The sequence below is a fragment of the Streptopelia decaocto genome, assembly GCF_964273445.1.
Source record: "Streptopelia decaocto genome assembly, contig: HAP1_SCAFFOLD_281, whole genome shotgun sequence".
NCBI classification, from domain to species: domain Eukaryota; kingdom Metazoa; phylum Chordata; class Aves; order Columbiformes; family Columbidae; genus Streptopelia; species Streptopelia decaocto.
In genome coordinates this window covers 54922-77103 of record NW_028115147.1, presented here as the reverse complement: position 1 = coordinate 77103, position 22182 = coordinate 54922, and the positions used below count along the sequence as shown (strand labels likewise).

Below are 22182 nucleotides of genomic sequence, written 5' to 3'. Positions count from 1 at the left end.
GGACATGGGGGACAGAGGGACACACGGGGACATGGGGTCATATGGGGGACATGGAGTCACATGGGGACATGGGGTCACATGGGGACATGGGGGGACACGGGGACAGACAGGGACATGGGGTCACACGGGGACATGGGGACACATGGGACGTGGGGGGACACGGGGACACATGGGGACATGGGGTCACATGGGGACACGGGGTCACACAGGGACACAGGGGACATGGGGTCACATGGGGACATGGGGGGACACAGGGTCACATGGGGACATGGGGTTACATGGGGATATGGGGTCACATGGGGACATGGGGGGACATGGGGTCACATGGGGACATGGGGTCACATGGGGACATGGGGGGACAAGGGAGACACGGGGACAGGGGGACACATGGGGACATGGGGTCACATGGGGACATGGGGGGACACGGGGACACATGGGGACATGGGGTCACATGGGGACACGGGGTCACACAGGGACACAGGGGACATGGGGTTACATGGGGACATGGGGGGACACATGGGGACATGGGGGGACACATGAGGACATGGGGTCACATGGGACATGGGGTCACATGGGGACACGGGGTCATATGGGGACATGGGGGGACACGGGGACACACGGGGACATGGGGTCACATGGGGACACGGGGTCATATGGGGACATGGGGGGACACGGGGACACACGGGGACATGGGGACACATGGGGACATGGGGTCACATGGGGACACGGGGTCATATGGGGACATGGGGGGACACGGGGACACACGGGGACACCAGGTCACATGGGGACACGGGGTCATATGGGGACATGGGGTCACATGGGGACATGGGGTCACATGGGGACACAGGGGGGACACAGGGACATGGGGTCACATGGGGACATGGGGTCACATGGGGACATGGGGTCACATGGGGACATGGGGGGACAAGGGAGACACGGGGACAGGGGGACACATGGGGACATGGGGTCACATGGGGACATGGGGGGACACGGGGACACATGGGGACATGGGGTCACATGGGGACACGGGGTCACACAGGGACACAGGGGACATGGGGTTACATGGGGACATGGGGGGACACATGGGGACATGGGGGGACACATGAGGACATGGGGTCACATGGGACATGGGGTCACATGGGGACATGGGGGGACATGGGGTCACACGGGGACATGGGGTCACATGGGGACATGGGGGACACGGGGACACAGGGTCACATGGGGACATGCCGGGACATGGGGTCACATGGGGACACGGGGTCATATGGGGACATGGGGGGACACGGGGACACACGGGGACATGGGGTCACATGGGGACACGGGGTCATATGGGGACATGGGGGGACACGGGGACACACGGGGACACCAGGTCACATGGGGACACGGGGTCATATGGGGACATGGGGTCACATGGGGACACAGGGGGGACACAGGGACATGGGGTCACATGGGGACATGGGGTCACATGGGGACATGGGGGACACAGGGACACACGGGGACACGGGGTCACACGGGGATATGGGGTCACATGGGGACATGGGGTCACATGGGGACATGGGGGACACAGGGACATGGGGTCACATGGGGACACACGGGGACATGGGGTCACATGGGACAAGGGGTCACATGGGGACATGGGGGGACACGGGGTCACATGGGGACATGGGGTCACATGGGGACATGGGGGACACGGGGACACAGGGTCACATGGGGACATGGGGGGACACAGGGACACATGGGGACACGGGGTCACACGGGGACATGGGGTCACATGGGGACATGGGGTCACATGGGGACATGGGGGACACAGGGACATGGGGTCACATGGGGACACACGGGGACATGGGGTCACATGGGACAAGGGGTCACATGGGGACATGGGGGGACACGGGGTCACATGGGGACATGGGGTCACATGGGGACATGGGGTCACATGGGGACATGGGGGACACAGGGACATGGGGTCACATGGGGACACACGGGGACATGGGGTCACATGGGACAAGGGGTCACATGGGGACATGGGGGGACACGGGGTCACATGGGGACATGGGGTCACATGGGGACATGGGGGACACGGGGACACACGGGGACATGGGGTCACATGGGGACATGGGGGACACGGGGACACAGGGTCACATGGGGACATGGGGGACACGGGGACATGGGGGTCACATGGGGACACAGGGACACACAGGGACATGGGGTCACATGGGGACATGAGGGGACACACGGGGACACGGGGTCACACGGGGACATAGGGTCACATGGGGACACAGGGGAACATGGGGGGACACATGGGGGTGATATGGGGGTGACACAAGGACATGGGGTGACATGGGGGTGACCCAGGGACACGGGGGGTGACACGGGGGTGCCATGGGGACACGGGGGGTGACCCGGGGGTGACCCGGGGACACGGGGGGTGACCCGGGGGTACCTGTGGGGGCAGGGTCCCCAGCAGCCCCTCCAGGGGCCGGCCCGTCTCGGGGGGGCTGTCAGTGACGTCATCGTCCGGCAGCTCCATGTCCCCATCTGGGGGGGTGACAGCACCCATGGGTGTCCCTGGCCCCACTGTCCCCATGTCCCCCCATTATCCCCACTGTCCCCATATCCCCATTTTCCCCATGTCCCCATATCCCATGTCCCATATCCCCATGTCCCCCAATGTCCCCTTTGTCCCCCATTGTCCCCATATCCCATGTCCCATATCCCATGTCCCATATCCCCATGTCCCCCAATGTCCCCATGTCCCCATATCCCATATCCCATATGCCCATGTCCCATATCCCCATGTCCCCCAATGTCCCCTTTGTCCCCCATTGTCCCCATATCCCATGTCCCATATCCCCATGTCCCCCAATGTCCCCATTGTCCCCATATCCCATGTCCCCATGTCCCCCATTGTCCCCATGTCCCCCAATGTCCCCATTGTCCCCATGTCCCCAAATCCCATGTCCCATATCCCCATGTCCCCATTGTCCCCATCATGTCCCCCGTTGTCCCCATTGTCCCCATATCCCATGTTCCATATCCCATATCCCCATGTCCCCCAATGTCCCCATTATCCCCGTCCCCCATTGTCCCCATTGTCCCCGTGTCCCCCATTGTCCCCATATCCCCCAATGTCCCCATTGTCCCCCTGTCCCCCATTATCCCCATGTCCCCCATTGTCCCCATTATCCCCATGTCCCCCATTGTCCCCATTGTCCCCATGTCCCCCATTGTCCCCCTGTCCCCCATTGTCCCCATTGTCCCCCTGTCCCCCATTATCCCCATGTCCCCCATTGTCCCCATTATCCCCATGTCCCCCATTGTCCCCATTGTCCCCATGTCCCCCATTGTCCCCATGTCCCCCATTGTCCCCCTGTCCCCCATTGTCCCCGTGTCCCCCATTGTCCCCATATCCCCCAATGTCCCCATTGTCCCCGTGTCCCCCAATGTCCCCATTGTCCCCAATGTCCTCATTCTCCCCGTGTCCCCCATTGTCCCCATATCCCCCAATATCCCCATTGTCCCCCTGTCCCCCATTATCCCCATGTCCCCCATTGTCCCCATTGTCCCCATGTCCCCCATTGTCCCCATGTCCCCCAATGTCCCCAATGTCCCCATTCTCCCCGTGTCCCCCATTGTCCCCCATTGTCCCCATTGTCCCCATGTCCCCCATTGTCCCCATTGTCCCCATTGTCCCCATGTCCCCCAATGTCCCCATTGTCCCCAATGTCCCCATTCTCCCCGTGTCCCCCATTGTCCCCCATTGTCCCCATTGTCCCCATGTCCCCCATTGTCCCCCATTGCCCCCATTGTCCCCATGTCCCCCAATGTCCCCATTGTCCCCAATGTCCCCATTCTCCCCGTGTCCCCCATTGTCCCCCATTGTCCCCATTGTCCCCATGTCCCCCATTGTCCCCCATTGTCCCCATTGTCCCCATGTCCCCCATTGTCCCCATGTCCCCCATTGTCCCCATTGTCCCCATTGTCCCCATGTCCCCCAATGTCCCCATTGTCCCCCTGTCCCCCATTGTCCCCCTGTCCCCCATTGTCCCCATGTCCCCCATTGTCCCCATGTCCCCCATTGTCCCCATTGTCCCCCTGTCCCCCATTGTCCCCATATCCCCCAATATCCCCATTGTCCCCCTGTCCCCCATTATCCCCATGTCCCCCATTGTCCCCATTGTCCCCATGTCCCCCATTGTCCCCCATTGTCCCCATTGTCCCCATATCCCCCAATGTCCCCATTGTCCCCCTGTCCCCCATTGTCCCCATGTCCCCCATTGTCCCCATTGTCCCCCTGTCCCCCATTGTCCCCATATCCCCCATTGTCCCCATTGTCCCCATGTCCCCCATTGTCCCCATGTCCCCCATTGTCCCCATTGTCCCCATGTCCCCCATTGTCCCCATATCCCCCAATGTCCCCATTGTCCCCGTGTCCCCCAATGTCCCCATTGTCCCCATTGTCCCCATTGTCCCCATGTCCCCCATTGTCCCCGTGTCCCCACCGTTGAGCGCTGTCCCGTGTCCCCGGGGGCCGGCGCTGCCCCCCAGGCTGCGGCTCAGCAGGTCCGAGTACTTCTCGGTCTGGCCCACGATGAAGTCGAGCTGCAGGTCCAGGGCCTGTTTGCGCTTCTCCTCCAGCCGCGACTGCTGCTTGAACTGCACCACCTGCAGGGGGCGCCCGCGTCACCCAATGGGCGCCCTGTGGCCACCGCGGGTCACCAATGGGCGCCCTGTGGCCACCGCGGGTCACCAATGGGCGCCCTGTGGCCACCGCGGGTCACCAATGGGTGCCCTATGGTCATCATGGGTCAGCAATGGGCACCCAATGGTCACCACAGGTCATCAATGGGCACCCAATGTCATCCAATGGTCACCATGGGTCAGCAATGGGCACCCAATGGTCACCACGGGTCATCAATGGGCACCCAATGGTCATCATGGGTCATCAATGGGCACCCAATGGTCACCATGGGTCATCAACACTCAATGAACAGCCAACATGGGTCAGCAATGGGCACCCAATGTCATCCAATGGTCACCAAGGGTCAGCAATGGGCACCCAATGGTCATCATGGGTCAGCAATGGGCACCCAATGTCATCCAAAGTTCACTATGGGTCACCAACAAGCACCCTATGGTCATCATGGGTCATCAATGGGCACCGAATGGTCATCATCGGTCATCAATGGGCACCCAATGTCATCCAATGGTCACCATGGGTCAGCAATGGGCACCCAATGGTCATCATGGGTCAGCAATGGGCACCCAATGTCATCCAAAGTTCACTATGGGTCACCAACAAGCACCCTATGGTCATCATGGGTCATCAATGGGCACCCAATGGCCATCATGGGTCATCAATGGGCACCCAATGTCATCCAATGGTCACCACGGGTTGGCAATGGGCACCCAATGGTCACCACGGGTCATCAATGGGCACCCAATGGTCATCATGGGTCATCAATGGGCACCCAATGGTCACCATGGGTCATCAACACTCAATGAACAGCCAACATGGGTCAGCAATGGGCACCCAATGTCATCCAATGGTCACCATGGGTCATCAATGGGCACCCAATGGTCATCATGGGTCAGCAATGGGCACCCAATGTCATCCAATGGTCACCACAGGTCGGCAATGGGCACCCAATGGTCATCAACACTCAACGAACGGCCAACACGGGTCATCAATGGGCACCCAATGGTCATTGTGGGTCATCAACACTCAATGAATGGCCAACACGGGTCATCAATGGGCACCCAATGGTCATCATGGGTCAGCAATTGGCACCCAATGTCATCCAATGGTCACCACGGGTCAGCAATGGGCACCCAATGGTCATCATGAGTCATCAACACCCAACGAACGGCCAACATGGGTCATCAATGGGTACCCAAGGGCCACCATGGGTCATCAACACTCAATGAACAGCCAACACGGGTCATCAATGGGCACCCAATGGTCACCATGGGTCAGCAATGGGCACCCAATGTCATCCAATGGTCACCACGGGTAAGCAATGGGCACCCAATGGTCATCATGGGTCATCAATGGGCACCCAATGGTCACCATGGGTCAGCAATGGGCACCCAATGGTCACCATAGGTCACTAATGAGCACCCAATGGTCATCATGGGTCATCAATGGGCACCCAATGGTCACCATGGCTCATCTATGGGCACCCAATGTCATCCAATGGTCACCATGGGTCATCAATGGGCACCCAATGGTCATCATGGGTCATCAATGGGCACCCAATGGTCACCATGGCTCATCTATGGGCACCCAATGTCATCCAATGGTCACCATGGGTCATCAACAGGCACCCTATGGTCACATGGGTCATCAATGGGCATCCTGTGTCATCCAATGGACACCATGGGTCATCAACAGACAGTTAATGGTCATCATGGGTCACCAACAGCCAATGAATGGCCAACATGGGTCACCAATGGGCACGCAATGGTCATCATGGGTCATCAATGGGCACCCGATGTCATACAATGGTCACCATGGGTCATCAATGGGCACCCAATGGGTACCATGGGTCAGCAATAGGCACCCAATGGTCAATGTGGGTCATCAATGGGCACCCAATGGTCATCATGGGTCATCAATGGGCACCCAATGGTCATCATGGGTCATCAATGGGCACCCAATGGTCACCATGGGTCATCAAAGGGCACCCAATGTCATCCAATGGCCACCATGGGTCATCAAGGGGCACCCAATGTCATCCAATGGTCACCATGGGTTATCAATGGGCACCCAATGGTCACCACAGGTCATCAACACTCAACGAACGGCCAACATGGGTCATCAATGGGCACCCAATGGTCATCATGGGTCAGCAATGGGCACCCAATGGTCACCATGGGTCATCAACACTCAACGAACGGCCAACATGGGTCAGCAATGGGCACCCAATGGTCATCATGGGTCAGCAATGGGCACCCAATGGTCACCATAGGTCACCAATGAGCACCCAATGGTCATCATGGGTCATCAGTGGGCACCCAATGTCATCCAATGGTCACCATGGGTCATCAATGGGCACCCAATGGGTACCACGGGTCAGCAATGGGAACCCAATGGTCAATGTGGGTCATCAATGGGCACCCAATGGTCAACGTGGGTCATCAATGGGAACCCAATGGTCAATGTGGGTCATCAATGGGCACCCAATGGTCAACGTGGGTCATCAATGGGCACCCAATGGTCACCATGGGTCACCAATGAGCACCCAATGGTCATCATGGGTCAGCAATGGGCACCCAATGTCATCCAATGGTCACCATGGGTTATCAATGGGCACCCAATGGTCACCACAGGTCATCAACACTCAACGAACGGCCAACATGGGTCATCAATAGGCACCCAATGGTCATCATGGGTCAGCAATGGGCACCCAATGGTCATCATGGGTCAGCAATGGGCACCCAATGGTCACCATAGGTCACTAATGAGCACCCAATGGTCATCATGGGTCATCAATGGGCACCCAATGGTCACCATGGCTCATCTATGGGCACCCAATGTCATCCAATGGTCACCATGGGTCATCAATGGGCACCCAATGGTCATCATGGGTCATCAATGGGCACCCAATGGTCACCATGGCTCATCTATGGGCACCCAATGTCATCCAATGGTCACCATGGGTCATCAATGGGCACCCAATGGTCATCATGGGTCAGCAATGGGCACCCAATGGTCACCATGGCTCATCTATGGGCACCCAATGTCATCCAATGGTCACCATGGGTCATCAATGGGCACCCAATGGTCATCATGGGTCAGCAATGGGCACCCAATGGTCACCATGGCTCATCTATGGGCACCCAATGTCATCCAATGGTCATCACGGGTCATCAGTGGGCACCCAATGTCATCCAATGGTCACCATGGGTCATCAATGGGCACCCAATGGGTACCATGGGTCAGCAATAGGCACCCAATGGTCACCATGGGCCATCAGTGGGCACCCAATTGGTACCATGGGTCACCAATGAGCACCCAATGGTCATTATGGGTCATCAATGGGCACCCAATGTCATCCAATGGTCATCACGGGTCATCAGTGGGCACCCAATGTCATCCAATGGTCACCATGGGTCATCAATGGGCACCCAATGGGTACCATGGGTCACCAATGAGCACCCAACGGTCAATGTGGGTCATCAATGGGCACCCAGTGGTCAACGTGGGTCATCAATGGGCACCCAATGGTCATCATGGGTCATCAACAAGCACCCAATGGTCACCATGGGTCATCAATGGGCACCCAATGTCATCCAATGGTCATCACGGGTCATCAGTGGGCACCCAATGTCATCCAATGGTCACCATGGGTCATCAATGGGCACCCAATGGTCACCATAGGTCACCAATGAGCACCCAATGGTCATCATGGGTCATCAGTGGGCACCCAATGTCATCCAATGGTCACCATGGGTCATCAATGGGCACCCAATGGGTACCATGGGTCACCAATGAGCACCCAATGGTCATCATGGGTCATCAATGGGCACCCAATGGTCATCATGGGTCATCAAGAAGCACCCAATGGTCACCATGGGTCATCAGTGGGCACCCAATGGGTACCATGGGTCACCAATGAGCACCCAATGGTCACCATAGGTCACCAATGAGCACCCAATGGTCATCATGGGTCATCAATGGGCACCCAATGTCATCCAATGGTCACCATGGGTCATCAATGGGCACCCAATGTCATCCAATGGTCATCACGGGTCATCAGTGGGCACCCGATGTCATCCAATGGTCACCATGGGTCATCAATGGGCACCCAATGGTCACTGTAGATCATCAATGGGCAGTTAATGGTCATCATGGGTCAGCAATGGGCACCCAGTGGTCAACGTGGGTCATCAAGAAGCACCCAATAGTCACCATGGGTCATCAGTGGGCACCCAATGGGTACCATGGGTCACCAATGAGCACCCAATGGTCATCATGGGTCATCAATGGGCACCCAATGTCATCCAATGGTCAACACGGGTGATCAACGGGCACCCAATGTCATCCAATGGTCACCATGGGTCATCAATGAGCACCCAATGGGTACCATGGGTCACCAATGAGCACCCAATGGTCATCATAGGTCATCAATGGGCACCCAATATCATCCAATGGTCATCACGGGTGATCAATGGGCACCCAATGTCATCCAATGGTCACCAGGGGTCATCAATGGGCACCCAATGGGTACCATGGGTCATCAATGGGCACCCAATGGTCATCATGGGTCATCAATGGGCACCCAATGGGTACCATGGGTCATCAATGGGCACCCAATGGAACTTTGTCCCCCGTGGGCGGGGGTGTCACCCGTGGGCGGGGGTGTCACCCGTGGGTGGGGGCGGCACCTTCTCCACGTTGCTCCAGAACTGCTTGACCTCCTTGGCGATGGCGGCGGCCACCCGGCGCAGCTTGGCCTGCTCCTCCCGCTTGGCGCGCTCCTCCTTCTGCCGCTGCTCCTCGTGGTGCCGCATCACCATCCGCACCACCTGGGGACACGGGGACGTTGGGGACATCGGGGGACACCATGGGACTTGGGGACATGGGGGGATATGGGGGGATATGGGGACATGGGGGGACATGGAGGGATATGGGGACACCACTGCTCCTGGTGGTGCCGCATCACCATTCGCACCACCTGGGGACACGGGGACGTTGGGGGACATCGGGGGACACCATGGGACTTGGGGACATTGGGAGACATGGGGGGATATGGGGACATTGGGGGATATGGGGACACTGGGGGATATGGGGGACATTGGGGGATATGGGGACATTAGGGGATATGGGGGACATTGGGGGATATGGGGACATTGGGGATATGGGGACATTGGGGGATATGGGGACATTGGGGGATATGGGGACATTGGGGGATATGGGGACATTGGGGGACATGGGGACATTGGGGGATATGGGGACATTGGGGATATGGGGGACATGGGGACATTGGGGGATATGGGGACATGGGGACATTGGGGGATATGGGGACATGGGGACATTGGGGGATATGGGGACACTGGGGGATATGGGGACATGGGGACATTGGGGGATATGGGGGACATTGGGGATATGGGGACATTGGGGGATATGGGGGACATCATGGGACTTGGGGACATTGGGGGACATGGGGGGATATGGGGACTTGGGGACATTGGGGGATATGGGGACATGGGGGGATATGGGGACATGGGGGGATACGGGGACACCACTGCTCCTGGTGGTGCCGCATCACCATCCGCACCACCTGGGGACATTGGGGACATCGGGGGATGTGGGGACATCAGGGGACTTGGGGACATTGGGACATTGGGGGATATGGGGGGATATGGGGACACTGGGGGATATGGGGACACTGGGGGACATGGAGACACTGGGGGATATGGGGACACTGGGGGATATGGGGACATTGGGGGACATGGGGGGATATGGGGACATCGGGGGATGTGGGGACATTGGGGACACTGGGGGACATGGAGACACTGCTGTGGGCGGAGCCCCATGGGTGGGCGGAGCCCCATGGGGGTGGAGCCTGTCAGTAGGCAGAGCCCCATGGGTGGGTGGAGCCCCGTGGGTGGGTGGAGCCCCATGGGTGGGCGGAGCCTGTGATTGTGTGGAGCCCCATGGGTGGGTGGAGCCCCACGGGTGGGTGGGTGGAGCCTGTCAGTGGGTGGAGCCCCATGGGTGGGTGGAGCCTGTCAGTAGGCAGAGCCCCATGGGTGGGCGGAGCCCCATGGGTGGGCGGAGCCTGTCAGTGGGCAGAACCCCATGGGTGGGCGGAGCCCCATGGGTGGGTGGAGCCCCATGGGTGGGTGGAGCCTGTCAGTAGGCAGAGCCCCATGGGTGGGTGGAGCCCCATGGGTGGGCGGAGCCCCATGGGTGGGTGGAGCCTTGTCAATGGGCAGAGCCGGTGGGCGGATCCCCATGGGTGGGCGGAGCCCCATGGGCGGGCGGAGCCCCGTGGGTGGGCGGAGCCCCATGGGTGGGTGGAGCCTGTCAGTGGGCGGAGCCCCATGGGTGGGCGGAGCCTGTGAGTGTGTGGAGCCCCATGGGTGGGTGGAGCCCCACGGGTGGGCGGAGCCCCATGGGTGGGCGGAGCCACATGGGTGGGTGGAGCCCGGGGGGGAGTGGGTGGAGCTTCCCGGGTGGGCAGAGCCCCATGGGTGGGCGGAGCCCTATGGGTGGGCGGAGCCCCATGGGTGGGTGGAGCCCCATGGGTGGGTGGAGCCTGTCAGTGGGTGGAGCCCCATGGGTGGGCGGAGCCCAATGGGTGGGCGGAGCCTGTCAGTGGGCAGACACCCATGGGTGGGTGGAGCCCCATGGGTGGGTGGAGCCCCATGGGTGGGCGGAGCCTGTCAGTGGGCAGAGCCCCATGGGTGGGCGGAGCCCCGTGGGTGGGCGGAGCCCCATGGGTGGGTGGAGCCTGTCAGTGGGCAGAGCCCCATGGGTGGGCGGAGCCCCATGGGTGGGTGGAGCCCCATGGGTGGGCGGAGCCCCATGGGTGGGCGGAGCCTGTCAGTGGGCGGAGCCCCATGGGTGGGCGGAGCCTGTCAGTGGGGGGGTGGAGCCTGTCAGTGGGGGGGTGGAGCCTGTCAGTGGGGGGGTGGAGCCTGTCAGTGGGGGGGTGGAGCCTGTCAGTGGGGGGGTGGAGCCAATCAGTGGGTGGAGCCCCATGGGTGGGCGGAGCCCCCATGGGTGGGCGGAGCCTGCCAGTGGGTGGAGCCCCATGGGTGGGCAGAGCCCCATGGGTGGGCGGAGCCTGTCAGTGGGCAGAGCTCCATGGGTGGGCGGAGCCCCATGGGTGGGCGGAGCCTGTCAGTGGGGGGGTGGAGCCTGTCAGTGGGTGGAGCCCCATGGGTGGGCGGAGCCTGTCAGTGGGGGGGTGGAGCCCCATGGGTGGGTGGAGCCAATCAGTGGGTGGAGCCCCATGGGTGGGCGGAGCCTGTCAGTGGGTGGAGCCCCATGGGTGGGCGGAGCCTGTCAGTGGGTGGAGCCCCATGGGTGGGTGGAGCCTGTCAGTGGGTGGAGCCTGTCAGTGGGGGGGTGGAGCCTGTCAGTGGGGGGGTGGAGCCCCATGGGTGGGTGGAGCCAATCAGTGGGTGGAGCCCCATGGGGGGGCGGAGCCCCCATGGGTGGGTGGGGAGTGGGTGGAGCCCCACCAGCGGGCAGGTGGACTCCCCGGAGGGGAGGGGTGGAGCCTGCGAGTGGGCGGAGCCCCACGGGTGGGCGGAGCCTGTGAGTGGGCGGAGCCCCACGGCTGGGCGGAGCCCCATGGGTGGGCAGAGCCTGCCAGTGGGTGGAGCCCCATGGGTGGGCGGAGCCCCATGGGTGGGCAGTGTGGGGGGGTGGAAGTGGGTGGAGCTTCCCGGGGGGGCGGAGCTGTGGCGGTGGGCGGTACCTTCCTGGCCACGCCCCTCTTCCAGCGGCGCTCCTGGGCGAAGTCCTGGGCCAGCCACTGCATCTCCTCGCACAGGTAGTCCCAGTGCACCTTGGGCCGCGCCGGCTCGGGCACCTTGGGCAGGCGCCGCAGCGACCAGAAGCCCTCGCGCTTCATCTCGGCCACGCGGTGCTCCACCTCCGCCTCCTGCACCGGGAAACGGCCACTTTCGACCCAAAAACGGCTCTTTTCGGCCCAAAAATGGCTCTTTTCGGCCCAAAAATGGGTCGGTTCGGACCAAAAATGGCTCTTTTCGGCCCAAAAACGGCTCTTTTCGGCCCAAAAATGGCTCTTTTCGGCCCAAAAACGGCTCTTTTCGGACCAAAACGGCTCTTTTTGGCCCAAAGACGGGTCTTTTCGGCCCAAAAATGACTCGGTTTGGACCAAAAATGGCTCTTTTCGGGCCAGAAACGGGTCTTTTCGGCCAAAAATGGGTCTTTTCGGACCAAAAATGCTCGGTTTGGACCAAAAATGGCTCTTTTCGGCCCAGAAACGGGTCTTTTCGGCCCAAAAATGGGTCTTTTCGGCCCAAAATCGGGTCTTTTCGGCCCAAAAACGGCTCGTTTCGACCCAAAAATGGCTCTTTTCGGCCCAAAATCGCATCTTCTCGGACCAAAATAGGCTCGGTTCGGACCAAAAATGGCTCTTTTCGGCCCAAAAACGCGTCTTTTCGGACCAAAAATGACCCGGTTCGGACCAAAAATGGCTCATTTTGGACCACAAACGGCTCTTTTTGGCCCAAAGATGGGTCTTTTCAGCCTAAAAATGACTCGGTTTGGACCAAAAATGGCTCTTTTTGGCCCAAAACGCGTCTTTTCGGCCCAAAAATGGGTCTTCTCGGCCCAAAAATGCTCGGTTTGGACCAAAAATGGCTCTTTTCGGCCCAGAAACGGGTCTTTTCGGCCCAAAAATGGGTCTTTTCGGCCCAAAAACTGGTCTTTTCGGCCCAAAAACGGCTCGTTTCGACCCAAAAATGGCTCTTTTCGGCCCAAAATCGCATCTTCTCGGACCAAAATAGGCTCGGTTCGGACCAAAAATGGCTCTTTTCGGCCCAAAAACGCGTCTTTTCGGACCAAAAATGACCCGGTTCGGACCAAAAACGGCTCTTTTTGGCCCAAAGACGGGTCTTTTCGGCCCAAAAAAGACTCGGTTTGGACCAAAAATGGCTCTTTTCGGCCCAGAAACGGGTCTTTTCGGCCCCAAAATGGGTCTTTTCGGACCAAAATGGCTCGGTTCGGACCAAAAATGGCTCTTTTCGGCCCAGAAACGGGTCTTTTCGGCCCAAAAATGGCTCTTTTCGGCCCAAAAATGGCTCTTTTCGGCCCCAAAACGGGTCTTTTCGCCCAAAAACGGCTCGTTTCGACCCAAAAATGGCTCTTTTCGGCCCAAAATCGCATCTTCTCGGACCAAAATAGGCTCGGTTCGGACCAAAAATGGCTCTTTTCGGCCCAAAAACGCATCTTTTCGGACCAAAATGACCCGGTTCGGACCAAAAATGACCCGGTTTGGACCAAAAACGGCTCTTTTTGGCCCAAAGACGGGTCTTTTCGGCCCAAAAATGACTCGGTTTGGACCAAAACGGCTCTTTTCAGCCCAGAAACGGGTCTTTTCGGCCCAAAAATGGGTCTTCTCGGCCCAAAATGGCTCGGTTTGGACCAAAAATGGCTCTTTTCGGCCCAGAAACGGGTCTTTTCGGCCCAAAAATGGGTCTTTTCGGCCCAAAAACGGCTCGTTTCGACCAAAAATGGCTCTTTTCGGCCCAAAATTGCATCTTCTCGGACCAAAATAGGCTCGGTTCGGACCAAAAATGGCTCTTTTTGGCCCAAAAACGCGTCTTTTCGGACCAAAAATGACCCGGTTCGGACCAAAAATGACCCGGTTCGGACCAAAAATGACCCGGTTCAGACCAAAAACGGCTCTTTTTGGCCCAAAGACGGGTCTTTTCAGCCCAAAAATGACTCGGTTTGGACCAAAAATGGCTCTTTTCGGCCCAAAAACGCGTCTTTTCGGACCAAAGACGGGTCTTTTCGGCCCAAAAATGACTCGGTTTGGACCAAAAATGGCTCTTTTCGGCCCAGAAACGGGTCTTTTCGGCCCAAAAATGGGTCTTTTCGGCCCAAAAATGGCTCTTTTCGGCCCAAAAACGGTCTTTTCGGCCCAAAATCGCATCTTCTCGGACCAAAATAGGCTCGGTTCGGACCAAAATGGCTCTTTTTGGCCCAAAAACGCGTCTTTTTGGACCAAAAATGACCCAGTTCGGACCAAAAATGGCTCATTTTGGACCAAAAACGGCTCTTTTTGGCCCAAAGACGGGTCTTTTCGGCCCAAAAATGACTCGGTTTGGACCAAAAATGGCTCTTTTCGGGCCAGAAACGGGTCTTTTCGGCCCAAAAATGGGTCTTTTCGGCCCAAAAATGACTCGGTTCGGACCAAAAATGGCTCATTTTGGGCCAGAAATGGCTTGGTTGGGGCCAAAAATGGTTCATTTCGGACCAAAAATGGCTCTTTTCGGCCCAAAAACGGGTCTTTTCGGCCCAAAAATGGCTCTTTTTGGCCCAAAAATGGCTCAGTTCGGTACATAAAGGGCTTGTGTAGGGCCAAAAATGGCCAGTTTGGGGCCAAAAAATGGCTCTTTTCAGCCCCAAAATGGCTTGGTTTGGCCCCAAAATGGCTCTTTTCGGCCAAAAAATGTCTTGGTTGGGGCCAAAAATGGCCAGTTTGGGGCTAAAAACGGCTCATTTCGGACCAAAAATAGCTTGTTTGGGGCTAAAAATGGCTCTTTTGGGGCCAAAAATGGCTTGGTTGGGGCCAAAAATGGCCAGTTCGGGGGCTAAAAATGGCTTGTTTGGGGCCAAAAATGGCTCCGTTAGGACAAAAAATGGCTCGTTTGGGGCCAAAAATGGCTCATTTTGGACCAAAAATGGCTCGTTTTGGGCCAAAAATGGCTTGGTTAGGGCCAAAAATGGCTCGTTTGGGGCCAAAAATGGCTCATTTTGGACCAAAAATGGCTCATTTTGGACCAAAAATGGCTTGGTTAGGGCCAAAAATGGCCAGTTTGGGGCCAAAAACGCGTCTTTTCAGACCAAAAATGGCTTGTTTCAGCACAAAAACGGCTTTTTTCAGCCCAAAAACGGCTTGGTTGGGGCCAAAAAACCCCCCAGTGCCCCCCAATGACCCCAGTGCCCCCCAACCCCCATTTTCCCCAACCCCCCCCAGGGCCCCCCAATGGCCCCATTGCCCCCCAAGTCCCCCAATGGCCCCAATGGCCCATTGCCCTCAATGGCCCCATAGCCCCCAAGTCCCCCCATTGCCCCCAATGACCCCATTGCCCCCCAAGTCCCCCAATGGCCCCATTGCCCCCAACCCCCCCATTGCCCCAATGACCCCATTGCCCCCAATGACCCCATAGCCCCCCAAGTCCCCCCATAACCCCCCATTGCCCCCAATGACCCCATTGCCCCCCAAGTCCCCCCAACCCCCCCATGGTCCCCAACCCCCCCAGTCCCCCCAGTGCCCCCAATGACCCCATTGTCCCCAATGACCCCAGTGCCCCCCAAGTCCCCCAATGACCCCCAGTGCCCCCCAACCCCCCCCAGTGCCCCGCAATGACCCCATTGCCCCCAACCCCCCCATTGCCCCCCAACCCCCCCAGTGTCCCCATTGCCCCCAACCCCCCTCTTATCCCCAACCCCCCCATTGCCCCCCAGCCCCCCAATGCCCCCATTGCCCCCCAACCCCCCCATAGCCCCCCATTGCCCCCCAACCCCCCCCTTATCCCCAACCCCCCCATTGACCCCAACCCCCCAGTGTCCCCATTGCCCCCCAACCCCCCCCTTATCCCCAACCCCCCCATAGCCCCCCATTGCCCCCCAACCCCCCCCTTATCCCCAACCCCCCCATTGCCCCCCAACCCCCCCCTTATCCCCCAACCCCCCCATAGCCCCCAAGTCCCCATTGCCCCCCAACCCCCCCTTATCCCCAACCCCCCCATAGCCCCCCATTGCCCCCCAACCCCCCCCTTATCCCCAACCCCCCCATTGACCCCCAACCCCCCCATTGCCCCCCAACCCCCCCATAGCCCCCCATTGCCCCCCAACCCCCCCCTTATCCCCAACCCCCCCATTGACCCCCAACCCCCCATTGCCCCCCAACCCCCCCCTTATCCCCAACCCCCCCATTGACCCCAACCCCCCCATAGCCCCCCATTGCCCCCCAACCCCCCCCTTATCCCAACCCCCCCCTTATCCCCAACCCCCCCATAGCCCCCCAAGTCCCCATTGCCCCCCACCCCCCCATAGCCCCCCAAGTCCCCATTGCCCCCCAACCCCCCCATTGCCCCCAAGTCCCCATTGCCCCCCACCCCCCCATAGCCCCCCAAGTCCCCATTGCCCCCCAACCCCCCCATAGCCCCCCAAGTCCCCATTGCCCCCCACCCCCCCATAGCCCCCCAACCCCCCCCTTATCCCCACCCCCCCATTGACCCCCAACCCCCCCATTGCCCCCCAACCCCCCCATAGCCCCCCATTGCCCCCCAACCCCCCCTTATCCCCAACCCCCCCATTGCCCCCCACCCCCCCATAGCCCCCCAAGTCCCCATTGCCCCCCCACCCCCCATAGCCCCCCAACCCCCCCCTTATCCCCACCCCCCCATTGACCCCCAACCCCCCCATTGCCCCCCAACCCCCCCATAGCCCCCCATTGCCCCCCAACCCCCCTTATCCCCAACCCCCCCATTGCCCCCCCACCCCCCATAGCCCCCCAGTCCCCATTGCCCCCCAACCCCCCCTTATCCCCAACCCCCCCATTGCCCCCCCACCCCCCCATAGCCCCCCAAGTCCCCATTGCCCCCCCACCCCCCCATAGCCCCCCCACTCACGTGCTTGGCCTGCTCGGCGATCTCGGCCTGGGCCCGGTCCCAGGGGTGGGGGGCTCGGGGGGGCCGGGGGGCCCGTCGGGCCGGGGGGGGCCGGGGGACGCCGGAGCCGCGGGGGGGGACACGGAGCCGGGGGACCCCGAGGAGGCCGGGGACGCCGGGGAGCCCCCCGTCATGCTGCCCCCGGGGACCTGCGGGCAGTGGGGGTCATTGGGGGCTTGGGGGGGGCAATGGGGGTCATTGGGGGCTTGGGGGGGTCATTGGGGGGCTTGGGGGGGCAATGGGGGTCATTGGGGGGCTTGGGGGGGTCATTGGGGGCCTTGGGGGGGGTCATTGGGGGGGTTTGGGGGGGTCATTGGGGGGGCCTGGGGGGCAATGGGGGTCATTGGGGGCTTGGGGGGGGCAATGGGGGGTTTGGGGGGCAATGGGGGGGTCATTGGGGGCTTGGGGGGGTCATTGGGGGGTTTGGGGGGGCAATGGGGGTCATTGGGGGCCTTGGGGGGGTCATTGGGGGGACCTGGGGGCAATGGGGGTCATTGGGGGGCTTGGGGGAGTCATTGGGGGGTTTGGGGGGGGCAATGGGGGGGCAATGGGGGTCATTGGGGGGTACAATGGGGGTCATTGGGGGGTTTGGGGGGCAATGGGGGTCATTGGGGGGCTTGGGGGGGTCATTGGGGGGTTTGGGGGGTCATTGGGGGGTTTGGGGGGGCAATGGGGGTCATTGGGGGGCTTGGGGGGGCAATGGGGGGTTTGGGGGGCAATGGGGGGGTCATTGGGGGCTTGGGGGGGTCATTGGGGGGTTTGGGGGGGGCAATGGGGGGGTCATTGGGGGGTTTGGGGGGTCATTGGGGGGTTTGGGGGGGGCAATGGGGGTCATTGGGAGGCTTGGGGGGGTCATTGGGGGGTTTGGGGGGTAATGGGGGTCATTGGGGGGCTTGGGGGGGTCATTGGGGGGTTTGGGGGGGGCAATGGGGGGGTCATTGGGGGTTTGGGGGGTCATTGGGGGGTTTGGGGGGGCAATGGGGGTCATTGGGGGGGCTTGGGGGGCAATGGGGGGTTTGGGGGGGCAATGGGGGTCATTGGGGGCTTGGGGGGGCAATGGGGGGTTGGGGGGCAATGGGGGGGTCATTGGGGGGCTTGGGGGGGTCATTGGGGGTTTGGGGGGGGCAATGGGGGGGTCATTGGGGGGTTTGGGGGGGCAATGGGGGTCATTTGGGGGGGGGTTTGGGGGGTGGTTCATTGGGGGGATTGGAGGGGGGTCATTGGGGGGTTTGGGGGGGCAATGGGGTCATTGGGGGGACCTGGGGGGCAATGGGGGTTTGGGGGCTTGGGGGTCATTGGGGGGCTTGGGGGGGTCATTGGGGGGTTTGGGGGTCATTGGGGTTTTGGGGGGGCAATGGGGGTCATTGGGGGCTTGGGGGTGTCATTGGGGGGTACAATGGGGGGTCATTGGGGGGGTTTGGGGGGGCAATAGGGGTCATTGGGGGTTGGGGGGGTCATTGGGGGGTTTGGGGGGTCATTGGGGGTACAATGGGGGGTCATTGGGGGGTTTGGGGGGGCAATGGGGGGGTCATTGGGGGGTTTGGGGGGGCAATAGGGTCATTTGGGGGGGTTTTGGGGGGTTGAGGTGGTCATTGGGGGGTTTGGGGGGGCAATAGGGATCATTTGGGGGGTTTTGGGGGGTTGGGGGGGGTCATGGGGGGGCTTGGGGGGACCTGGGGGGCAATGGGGGGTCATTGGGGGGCTTGGGGGGGTCACTGGGGGGTTGGGGGGGCAATAGGGGGGTCATTGGGGGTTGGGGGGGCAATGGGGGTCATTTGGGGGGCCATTGGGGATTGGGGGGGGTCATTGGGGGGGTTTGGGGGGGCAATAGGGGGGTCATTGGGGGGTTGGGGGGCAATGGGGGTCATTGGGGGGTTTGGGGGGAACTGGGGGCAATGGGGGGTCATTGGGGGTTTGGGGGGTCATTGGGGGGTTGGGGGGGGTCATTGGGGGGTTTGGGGGGGCAATGGGGGTCATTGGGGGGTACAATGGGGGTCATTGGGGGGCTTGGGGGGGTCATTGGGGGTTTTGGGGGGGCAATGGGGGTCATTGGGGGGTTGGGGGGGTCATTGGGGGGTTTGGGGGGGCAATAGGGGTCATTTGGGGGGGTTTTGGGGGTTGGGGGGTCATTGGGGGGTTTGGGGGGGCAATGGGGGTCATTGGGGGGCTTGGGGGGGTCATTGGGGGGTTTGGGGGGGCAATGGGGGGTTTGGGGGGTCATTGGGGGTCATTGGGGGGTTTGGGGGGGCAATGGGGGTCATTGGGGGGTTGGGGGGGGTCATTGGGGGGCTTGGGGGGTCATTGGGGGGTTTGGGGGGGCAATGGGGGTCATTGGGGGGCTTGGGGGGGGCAATGGGGGGTCATTGGGGGGTTTGGGGGGGGTCATTGGGGGGTTTGGGGGGGCAATGGGGGTCATTGGGGGGTTTGGGGGGGCAATGGGGGGTCATTTGGGGGGTTTTGGGGGGTTGGGGGGGTCATTGGGGGGTTTGGGGGGGCAATGGGGGTCATTGGGGGCTTGGGGGGGTCATTGGGGGGTTTGGGGGGTCATTGGGGGGCAATGGGGGTTGGGGGGTCATTGGGGGGTTTGGGGGTACAATGGGGGGTCATTGGGGGGCTTGGGGGGGCAATAGGGGGGTCATTGGGGGGTTGGGGGGTTTTGGGGGGTTGGGGGGGTCATTGGGGGGTTTGGGGGGGGTCATTGGGGGGGTTTGGGGGGGCAATAGGGGTCATTTGGGGGGGTTTTGGGGGTTGAGGTGGTCATTGGGGGGTTTGGGGGGGCAATGGGGGTCATTGGGGGGCTTGGGGGGGTCATTTGGGGGTTTGGGGGGCAATGGGGGTCATTGGGGGATTTGGGGGGGTCATTGGGGGGTTTGGGGGGGCAATGGGGGTCATTTGGGGGGGTTTTGGGGGGTTGGGGGGGGTCATTGGGGGGCTTGGGGGGGGCAATGGGGGGTTTGGGGGGGCAATAGGGTCATTTGGGGGGTTTTGGGGGATTGGGGGGGTCATTGGGGGGTTTGGGGGGGCAATAGGGGTCATTGGGGGGTTTGGGGGGCTCATTGGGGGTTGGGGGGGGTCATTGGGGGGTACAATGGGGGGTCATTGGGGGATTTGGGGGGACCTGGGGGGCAATGGGGGTCATTGGGGGGCTTGGGGGGGTCATTGGGGGGCTTGGGGGGGCAATGGGGGGTTTGGGGGGCAATGGGGGGGTCATTGGGGGGCTTGGGGGGGCAATGGCGGTTTGGGGGGTTTGGGGGGGTCATTGGGGGGCTTGGGGGGGCAATGGGGGGGTTTGGGGGGCAATGGGGGTCATTGGGGAGTTTGGGGGGGCAATGGGGGTCATTGGGGGGTTTGGGGGGGGCAATGGGGGGGTCATTGGGGGGACCTGGGGGGCAATGGGGGTCATTGGGGGCTTGGGGGGTCATTGGGGGGTTTGGGGGGCAATGGGGGGTTTGGGGGGGCAATGGGGGTCATTGGGGGGTTGGGGGGGTCATTGGGGGTCATTGGGGGGGCTTGGGGGAGGTTTGGGTGGGTCATTGGGGGGTTTGGGGGGGCAATGGGGGTCATTGGGGGGTTGGGGGGGCAATAGGGGTCATTTGGGGGGTTTTGGGGGGTTGGGGGGGTCATTGGGGGGGTTTGGGGGGGCAATGGGGGTCATTGGGGGGTTTTGGGGGGTTGGGGGGGTCATTGGGGGGTTTGGGGGGTCATTGGGGGGGCTTGGGGGAGGTTTGGGGGGGTCATTGGGGGGTTTGGGGGGGCAATGGGGGTCATTGGGGGGTTTGGGGGGGTCATTGGGGGGGCCTGGGGGGATTTGGGGGATTTGGGGGGGTTTAGAGGGGGATTGGGGGGGTTGGGGGTGATTTGGGGGTGTACCAAGCTGCCCCCCACCCATGGGTGCTCACCCCCCACCCCTCCCATTGGCTCCATTTTGGGGTGTCCCCCCCCCATTGGCTCCATTTTGGGGGGGTCCTGGGGACCCTGGTTCAGTTTCGGGGGGTCCTCATTCAATTTGGGGGCTCCTGGTTCATTTTGGGGGGGTCCTGATTCATTTTGGGGGGCCCAGGGGGACCCTGGTTCAGTTTGGGGGGGTCCTCATTCAATCTGGGGGGGTCCTGATTCATTTTGGGGGGGTCTTCATTCAATTTGGGGGGGTCCTGGGCTCATTTTGGGGGCTCCTGATGCACTTTGGGGGTTCCTGATCCACTTTGGGGGGGTCCTGATTCATTTTGGGGGGGGTCCTTGCTCAATTGGGGGTGTACCAAGCTGCCCCCACCATGGGTGCTGATCCCCCCCCCCATGGGTGCTCCCCCCACCCCCATTGGCTCCATTTTGGGGTGTCCCCCCCCCATTGGCTCCATTTTGGGGGGGTCCTGGGGACCCTGGTTCAGTTTGGGGGGGTCCTCATTCAATTTGGGGGCTCCTGGTTCATTTTGGGGGGGTCCTGATTCATTTTGGGGGGGCCCAGGGGGACCCTGGTTCAGTTTGGGGGGTCCTCATTCAATCTGGGGGGGTCCTGATTCATTTTGGGGGGTCTTCATTCAATTTGGGGGGGTCCTGGCTCATTTTGGGGGCTCCTGGTCCACTTTGGGGGGTTCCTGATCCACTTTGGGGGGGTCCTGATTCATTTTGGGGGGGTCCTGATTCATTTTGGGGGGGCTCCTAGTTCACTTTGGGGGGGTCCTGATTCATTTTGGGGGGGGTCTTTGCTCAATTGGGGGTGTACCAAGCTGCCCCCCCCCATGGGTGCTGATCCCCCCCCCCATGGGTGCTGATCCCCCCCCCATGGGTGCTCCCCCC

At 61.1% G+C, this 22182-nt stretch overlaps 1 protein-coding gene across 1 annotated transcript in view; it reads right to left on the bottom strand.

Moving 5' to 3' along the window:
* LOC309452914 (helicase SRCAP-like) overlaps nt 1–17538 on the bottom strand; it is a gene marked incomplete at its 3' end in the record, with an annotated part of 46458 nt that extends 28920 nt beyond the window's left edge. Inside the window, 6 exon segments of the mRNA XM_082077572.1 lie at nt 2441–2535; nt 4500–4662; nt 9388–9528; nt 12435–12620; nt 17350–17393; nt 17396–17538. Coding sequence (XP_081933698.1) covers nt 2441–2535; nt 4500–4662; nt 9388–9528; nt 12435–12620; nt 17350–17393; nt 17396–17522 — 756 coding nt within the window.
* Nucleotides 17539–22182: the final 4644 nt, after the last annotated feature.